Source organism: Euphorbia lathyris, chromosome 1, assembly GCF_963576675.1.
Source record: "Euphorbia lathyris chromosome 1, ddEupLath1.1, whole genome shotgun sequence".
Classification (NCBI taxonomy): domain Eukaryota; kingdom Viridiplantae; phylum Streptophyta; class Magnoliopsida; order Malpighiales; family Euphorbiaceae; genus Euphorbia; species Euphorbia lathyris.
In genome coordinates, this window is record NC_088910.1 from 53,103,494 (window position 1) to 53,111,831 (window position 8,338).

Consider the following 8,338-nt stretch of genomic DNA (forward strand, 5'->3'; position numbering starts at 1 on the left):
AAATATAGATTTGGTTGGGAGATACCGTACTAAAACGCTCTGTGTTTTTTTTTTTTTGATTGAAATTAACCTAACTGAAATGAACCTAATCAACTTAATTTTAAATAATAATATAATCCTTTAAAAATAGCAATAATTAAAATAAAAAGCTTATAAAAATAATAATGAGTCGAATAATAATAATAATAATATAATTATAAAAAATAGTTATAATTATAATAGGTAAATTCTCCACTCTGTCAAAATTTAGCCCTCATTGATAGGTGATATGTAAATTCTACTGTAAACCCTCGTTGAGGTTTGTGGTTTGCCCTAACCTTGGGAGTGGGTAGACATACCTTTACCTAAACTTTTGCCTACCAAAAAAAAAAAAAAAAATTACTAAACTGAACTGATTGATACTGTAATTAAGTAACAAAGAAGCCTAAGTCTGACCAAGATTTTGATTATTGGGATTTCCCCATTGCTCCAATCAAAGTTTTTCCTATTAAAAAAAAAAAAAAAAAAGGCGGCCCGGTCGCATTACGCGTCCCCGCTGAGCGAGGGTCCGGGGAGGGGTCCCACCACAAGGGTGTATTGGGGGCAAGCCTTCCCTTGCCAATTTAATTGGCAAGAGGCCAAAGTTTTTCCTATTAAAGACAGAAAATTGGTAAAATGATTCAACTAAAATCACATGCTAGACTGCTCGGATCTTTTCTCCAGGAGAAAGATGCACTCATCTTCCACTCTTTTTCTAAAATAAAAAAATTTGTTCCTAACAATTTTCAAGACTCCTTTTAACACAGTAGTCTTCTCCCAAAAAAATTTGTTCCTAACAATTTTCAAGACTCCTTTTAACACAGTAGTCTTCTCCCTACCGGCTTTCGATACTCAAAAAACTCAGAAAACATGCTTCATGCCATACATGATGGTCAGTCAAATGTCTTGTATATGATCAACATGTCGATCGGGCAGTAACGGCCATAAATGCAGCTTAACTAGCTCTTCCCTGCTCTTTGGCCAAAATTGAGCTTTCAGGTCCATTTTTACTAATGTCTTGGGCAACATCCAAGTCAAGAGCGATGCAAATTTGCTACATGCATTTCCTCCCCAACAATTGCCAATATTTCATTCACCCTGAAACGGAAATATTTGTTGAAATTATAATAAGTATTTGAGTCGCTCGACTATTTTCCAGGACAAGTCTTGTCATCTTTAACCATATGTCCATGACATTCATCATCAACTCTTAATTATGTTACACTATGTTTTAAATTGAAAGACTAAGTTGAGATCTTTGCTTCATTTTCAGTTACATGACTCGAGTAATGCTAGAATCGGTGTTGAACGAATTATCTAGATAAGAAGTTAAGACGAAAAGAGTTCCAGGCTTACCTGTGGGTATCAATTTTTACCTCTGCCAGCCATGATGTTAGATAAACCTGTATGCAATCAACTTCAGATATTCATATTACCTTGTAAACAATATTATCTCAACATGCACATAGCATAAATGCTTCTACTATATCAAGTATGGTAGTAAAGAAAAAGTTCCCCAATCCAGAGAACTACATTTCACTGTAAAGAAAACCATGATAATATTTATTAGTAAAGGAGAAAAAAAAAAATACATCCACCGAAATCTACATCACCCTTAAATGCTACAAGCTAAGATTTTGAACTTGTGAAGGAGATTAGGAGAAGATAAATACAATCATCCAAATCTAGGAGCATGTGTTTGAGATTATAGATAATTATTAGTTATTAGTAATTTCATATCCTTCTCAAGAAGTTAGAGATGATTTACGTTTGTGAATTGACACGGCAAACAAAAAAATTCAGTATAAACTTTCAATCCTGTAATTTGAGCATAGGAACTAATGTACGAACCATGATATGAATCTCCTATCTCGATGCAGTACAGGCGCATTTCAGAATGAATAATGGGAAACATAACTAATTGTTCTAGACATATGACTCAACTCTAATATTATGCCATGTGGTAGGCCCAAAATTCAATTTTGGTCCCTCAAAAATCAACTGGTTTATAAGGGCATGGCATTTGCAATTTGCATGATGCAAAATGAAACAACATCTTCGGGTTGGTTGGGAGGGTAAAATAAATTGATGTAGCATAGGATTGAAGTCACATATGGTATAAATCATTTGATTATGTTACACAAGTTTCCAACACAGATTTTGTGCATGAAGTTGTCAAGGTACAATATTCTTCAACAAATATTCATGATGGTCACGAAATCAATACCTGCAAAGTATCATGGTCCCGTTGACTTTTGAATTGCATAGTGGGCAAATCTTGTTTATTTTCCATGTCTCCTAGAAATATCCGCTTACAAGATTCCTTTGAAAACAAATTACAAATGGTCAAATCGTCAAATTCTCCAGGATAAAGCTCATCTGACCAATGCAACTCATTGACTTGATTGCTGATCCTGAGTAACTCCAGTATAAGCAGTCTCTGTGTCAAACAACATCAAACATGATAATAGAAATAAATGTTGACAATGAAAAGTTCCCAAACCAGCAGCCAAATACGACGATCTTCTCATAAAGGTAAAGCATATAGCAGCATACCTTTAAATTCAATTCGGATATGAACATTTGAACAAACTCCTCTGCTAATTGTTCTGTAACCAATGAAAGAACATATTATTTCCATTCAAGAAAGATGGTGAAAGACAGGCTAAATATTTGTTTAAACCTTATATTTCAAACTTCCACCAAAAACAGCCTCTACAAAAAGACACCACTTAGTAAATGAGATTTTGACGGGAGCAGGGGACAATAGTAGTGTGATTTCATGAACTAGAATTTACATGTATTTAAACTTCATATGGTCAATATTAGTATTTGCAAATAAGTACATACCAAAAGTAGAAATCGGCCAAAATGAAAAGACTGGCATCCCAAAACCATCACCAGTGTCGTTAATATCTTCAGAATTGCTAGAAAATTGCACAATTGGACTATTGCTAGTCCCTTTGACATAACATCTCATGGATCTACTAGTGTTGACCATGGAAGTTACAACAGTCACCTGCAGAAAAGTTATCATCATAACACAAGAACTGAACTCAAACAGGTTGGTAAAGAAAACCCCTTGTGTATAACCTTGCTTCCATCCATGATGTATTCCAATCAAATGCAACATAGTCCTTTTAACATGAACTTGTTTCCAATATAACTAAAGTTTGCACGTGAATGCATTAGGAATCATATCAAATATAAAGCAGTATAATGTTATACTTTTTGTGCGTACCATATCCTTGTAAGATGATAAAAGTTTGCTGCAATGAAGCTCCTAAAGATTCACATGACAGAAAAAGAAAAGAAACCTTGAGAGTGTATTATAAGGATCCAAAATAATAATAATAATAAAATTTCAGGAGAAGAAATACCTGTTGTTTAAATAATTTTGAACAAGCCTTTGTTCGAATATCAGGCATGTCATTCAAGATCCCTAGATCCATTGAGGGTACGTATCTGAAGTTATAAACTAAAATTAATCAGTAACATTTAATTTTCCCTCTGCTATAAGTTCTCAGTGACCAAACAAAAACAAAGTATGTGATTCATCTCAAGTTTAAACTAGAAAAGATTTGCTGTTTCAGAATTTAAAAAGGAAATGAAAGAAGTTGGCATACTTTTGAGACAGAAAAGCATTAACGAGTGAAGTGGCATGAGCTCTTCCAGTAGAAGAAGAAGATACCCATTCAGCCCTGGAAGAGGATAACTTTGACCACTGGTTTCTCAAGTTCCGCTGCGCTGCTGGTCTCCAAAGCCGTGCAACTGAAGGTGGCAACAGAGAGGTGTTGGAGCTCCGGTTTTCCAATTGAGAAGAAAAGGAAGATCTCTCAGGGGATTCCATAGATGGCATTTAAGAATGAGACAAAGTGAATTTTGACAAAAACGTCTCAGCCTGAATTCCCTGCTAAGAAAGGGGCTTTAGAATTCAATTTGCAGGAAATATAATTTGCCACAAAAATTAAAAAGCAATAATTTTTAATAGAGGATTCGGAACATGATGGAGCATGATAGAGTAGAGGCAAATATCCATCCCTTCTTTATTTGATTTAGGTTAGGGTTTTGACTTACTGAAAGATGAGCTCACTGAGTGAGTGGAGACGTACCGACTGGGGACTACCACTGGTGCAGGAATACAAAGCCGTGAATAAGAGAACAGAGTAAAGGCAGATTAGAGATGGACGCCGGTAAACTAAGGTGCTAGCTAGTGGCAGCTCCTGTGGGTACTCGGAGTTGAACTTTAAGAGTTTTAAGGATTGAGCATCTTACAATTTATTTTTTAGTTAAGTCCTTAAATTTTAATAATTTTAAGGATTGAAGCCACAACTTTTAATTTATACACACATTGAGTCCCTCACTAACAGCTTCATTAGCTAAACAGTTAGTAAATGACTCAATGCATGTAAAAATTTAAGATCATGATAATCAAGAAAAGTTATAAGATTCAAGGTTTAATTAAGAAAAAAATATAAAGATTGTATGCTTAAATATGATTTTTCACTATAAATTGTAGATACTCGGTTCATTATAGGTTAGCTAATTTGCACGATTCAGGACCCATTCGGCACTGAGTTTTGGTCGAGTTCAATTCTCCCTAGAGACAGCTCGAAATCTAGCTGACTCGTAAGAGTTTCATAACAGAGAAGCACAAAAATAGCTCCTACAAATTATATAAACAGAAATTCACCTCAATAGAAGTGCTTTCTAAATATTCATGTACGTAAAATAGACAAGAGATTATGATGAAAGTATTATTATACTTCATGATATTAACATATACCTACTACACATCTATATATACAAAGAAGAAGGTATGGGCAGAGGTATGGGTACTGGTACAACATGGGTAGAGTTATGAGTTATGAAGACCCATAACTCTCTCTGTATTCTGTATTTCTGTAACACTCCCTCTCAAGCTGGAGGATAGATATTTATGATGCCCAGCTTGTTAGAAATATAGTTTACCCGAACCCCATTTAAGGCTTTAGTAAAAATATCTCCCAATTGCTCATTCGTACTAACATGGGCTGTAGAGATGATATTTCGTTTCAGTTTTTAACAGACAAAGTGACAATCTATTTCAATATGCTTGGTTCGTTCATGAAATACTAGGTTAGAAGCAATATGAAGCACTGGTTAGTTGTCACACCATAGTTTTGCTGGAGTATTAACCATACACAGGGATAGAACGGAGAAGACATTTTTTCCAAAGGCAGATCGGGAAAAAAAAAAGAACAGCAGAATCACGGCTCACAATGGCAGCTCTGATACCATGTAAAATAGACAAGAGATTGTGATGAAAGTATTATTACACTTCATTATATTAACAGATACCTACACATCTATTTATACAAAAAAAAGAAGGTATGGGTACTGGTACTGCATGGGTAGAGTTATGAAGATCCATAACTCTGTCTGTATTCTGTAACAAGGTAGAATTATATGAAGCACATATCCAGTGACCACCCAAGAGAAATGAACTAAGAAAGCAATAACAACATTTTGAATAGGCTGCAAGAGTGCAGATACACCTAGTCTCACCTCTAATACAAAGTCTCAAGTCACTCAGCAAAACAGCATTATGACATCAAATATTCCCTTCATCACAGACATGAAGGCTTCTCACTTCATTGCTCAACTAAATTTCAAACAAATATGGCTAGTTTCAATTAGTAAGCTCCATAGCTTCCCAGATGAGAGATACCCAAAGAGGTTATTTTTTAACAGCCATGCTGTTGTTGAAATTAGGAAGCTCAACGAAACGCTAGACATGCCAAAATGCACAGACATAGAGTCAAATAAGTGCATGAATAATAATATAAGAACCAGTTAAAATGTGTCGAAAATCCTTTTTGCTAGCTTTGGGAAAATGTGTGAAGTGAAAAGGATTATTAAATACATAGAAAAAGATGAAGATTCAAAATTCCATATAGAAGAAAATATTTGAAGACATACTGAGAAAGGTTAGCAAACTAATTCGTTTAAATAAATTTCCGTTTCCATTCTTTTCCTTACTATCTTTACTGAGCAACCAAATAAAGCTTAAACCTGCAAATTAGGGCAAAATCTCAGAGCATTTATCAAGGGATACAAATAAGATTGAGAACGCAGCACATGCACAAGAATTCAAATCACAAAAACATTTTCATCACAAATACAAATGCAAGACCATAAAAGAAGGTAAAATACAGCTGCCCACACCAAAAGCATTCGTATGGTCGGAAGGTAATTAGCTTCTAGATAGAACGTTATGGTTTCCAGAGGGAAAGATGACTCACAGTTTTCTAGGGACACCTTCGTATGAGCTTTTAAAACCAGTGGCGGAGCCAGGACTCAAACCTCGGGGGGGGGGGCTCCACTGTATATAGAATTTTTTTTTCGGATGACGACTCAAGAATACTAAAATGGTTATTACTTTTTACAATTGAGATTTTCATTCCCAATGCCTACTACAATTATGCTCAAAGGAACCAATGTAAGCTTGTCCTACTTTTTCTTTCAATTTATTTTGGGCAGGCGTTGTGGTAAAGATTTTCCTAACTACAATAAGCTTATTTATCAATTTCTGTTCAGACTATTGCCTACTGTAAGTTCTAAATCAATTTGAGCTTTCACTGGTTACTTCATAGGAAGATATCAATTTGTATAAAATAGATTTATTATGATATTAATTTTTAATTTTTTTCACAGTCTATTCATGGGTTTGTGATTTGTAACTAATAAGTGATAAAATGAGTCACATTTGAAGTGTAGATGACAAAGTTTGTGACTGAGAATACAGTTTGATGAATTATTAATCAAATTGACATAACTTTCCAACGTTAGGGATAAAATTGTACAATTTTGACGTTATGAGTAAAATTGCTCCTAAATGTCAATGTTAAGAGTATGATCTACAAAATCAAATCGAGCAAGAATCAATATTCTCAAAGATTTTGAAGCAATAACATAGTTACAAAACCCACAGGTGTCCTTAATTTCCAAGGATTCAAGCGATGACCTTTGATTGTTGGCCCGTTTCGAATCAAATTAGGGTCCGGAAACACAAAAAACCGAATTTGATGGATGATTTCATGATGACTGCGACATTTGGTTTTTTGCGTTTTCAGATCCTAGGTGGTTTTTCTATTAAACTTCTAAAATGTCCATGTATTTGATATATAGTATGCCAATTACGGTATGTCTGATTTGTTCTAGATCAGCATTTAACAGGGGAAGACATGTTTTTACCTTGATAAACCAACTCCCCATTGTTAGCTCATTAACATTTTGAAGCTGCTCAAAGATATGCTTCGCCATATCCACATGAAACCTCCTTTATTGAGAAATTTCAAAATCAAGACTAGCACATATTAAAGACTGTGTATTTATCAATTTAAACGTTTCATAATAGTAATATCAATTTATCAATTTACCAATTCAATTTAATTCACCAATTGAATCCAATTCAATTTAATCAAAATCCCTAAATATCACCGATTCAATTCAATTCACCAGTTGAATCCAATTCAATTTAATTAAAATCCCTAAATACCACCAATTCAACTTAATAAAATCCATAAATAAGTAAAAACCCTAAATTAAAGATTTACCGCTCTCTGTCTCTCTCCTCCTAAGCAGCGGCGACGGCGGCGTCTCCTCTCCTCTCCTCGTCAGTCTAATTCTGGGCGGTGTCTCTTCCTCACGTCGTCGGCGTTCCTTCCTTTCGCCATTTGCAGAGCTTCACCACGAAGGAGGAGATACGTATCCAATTTTCTTTTTGCTGCACTAAGGGCATAAACGTCCTTTCCCACGTTTTAATTAGACTTAAATGAAACGATGTCGTTTTGGAAGTCCAAAACGACGTCGTTTTATTCGTCTGCAACCTAAAAAATACAGAAGACAGAATCTTCCTCCTTCGCCATGGCTGGAGGGCTCCCAGCCATGGCGTTTTCACTTTTTAACGGAGCGGAGCACCTCTATTATGAGGTTTTCTGGACGTTCGGAGGGTCAGCTGATCCTCCCCGCCACCAGCTCTGCCCCTATTTAAAACCGATATTCAGTGACACCAAATTTGTTAAATGAATGCCATCGAATTAGTGTGCGATATCTTCAACGAAGATATGAACAAAACGGAGGATCGGATATGAACCTGAGGTTTGAATAATAGGTTTTATTTGTAGTTAATCTTATCTTTGAGCCTATATAATTTCAAAAAGGGAAAAGTATAAAAATCTATTTTCGATTGAGTTTCATTCTACTTAGCGTGTAAGCCTTTGTTTGGGAGTTTGGAGGTTAATGGAGGTAATGGAAAGGGAATGGAAGTGATGGAATG

The 8,338-nt window shown here is 35.2% G+C and overlaps 1 protein-coding gene across 4 annotated transcripts; it reads right to left on the reverse strand.

Annotated features, from left to right (window-relative positions):
• Positions 1-360: 360 nt before the first annotated feature.
• Positions 361-8,111, reverse strand: LOC136232957 (uncharacterized). Of its 4 annotated transcripts, none has more exons than XM_066022473.1 (10): positions 7,617-8,111; positions 5,566-5,662; positions 3,645-3,928; positions 3,399-3,483; positions 3,260-3,301; positions 2,869-3,037; positions 2,575-2,627; positions 2,246-2,458; positions 1,375-1,421; positions 361-1,116 (listed from the first exon to the last, which is right to left on the reverse strand). In XM_066022473.1, the coding sequence occupies exons 3-10, from the start codon at positions 3,875-3,877 to the stop codon at positions 1,053-1,055; spliced, it is 906 nt and encodes a 301-aa protein (XP_065878545.1). In that variant the 5' UTR covers positions 3,878-3,928; positions 5,566-5,662; positions 7,617-8,111; the 3' UTR covers positions 361-1,052. The 4 variants fall into 4 exon arrangements, with proteins under 4 accessions (XP_065878545.1, XP_065878531.1, XP_065878537.1 ...); XM_066022459.1 differs by lacking the exon at positions 5,566-5,662 and adding an exon at positions 7,255-7,339 and having other exon boundaries at positions 7,617-8,109; XM_066022465.1 differs by lacking the exon at positions 5,566-5,662 and having other exon boundaries at positions 3,645-3,931.
• Between the last annotated feature and the right edge of the window lie 227 nt (positions 8,112-8,338).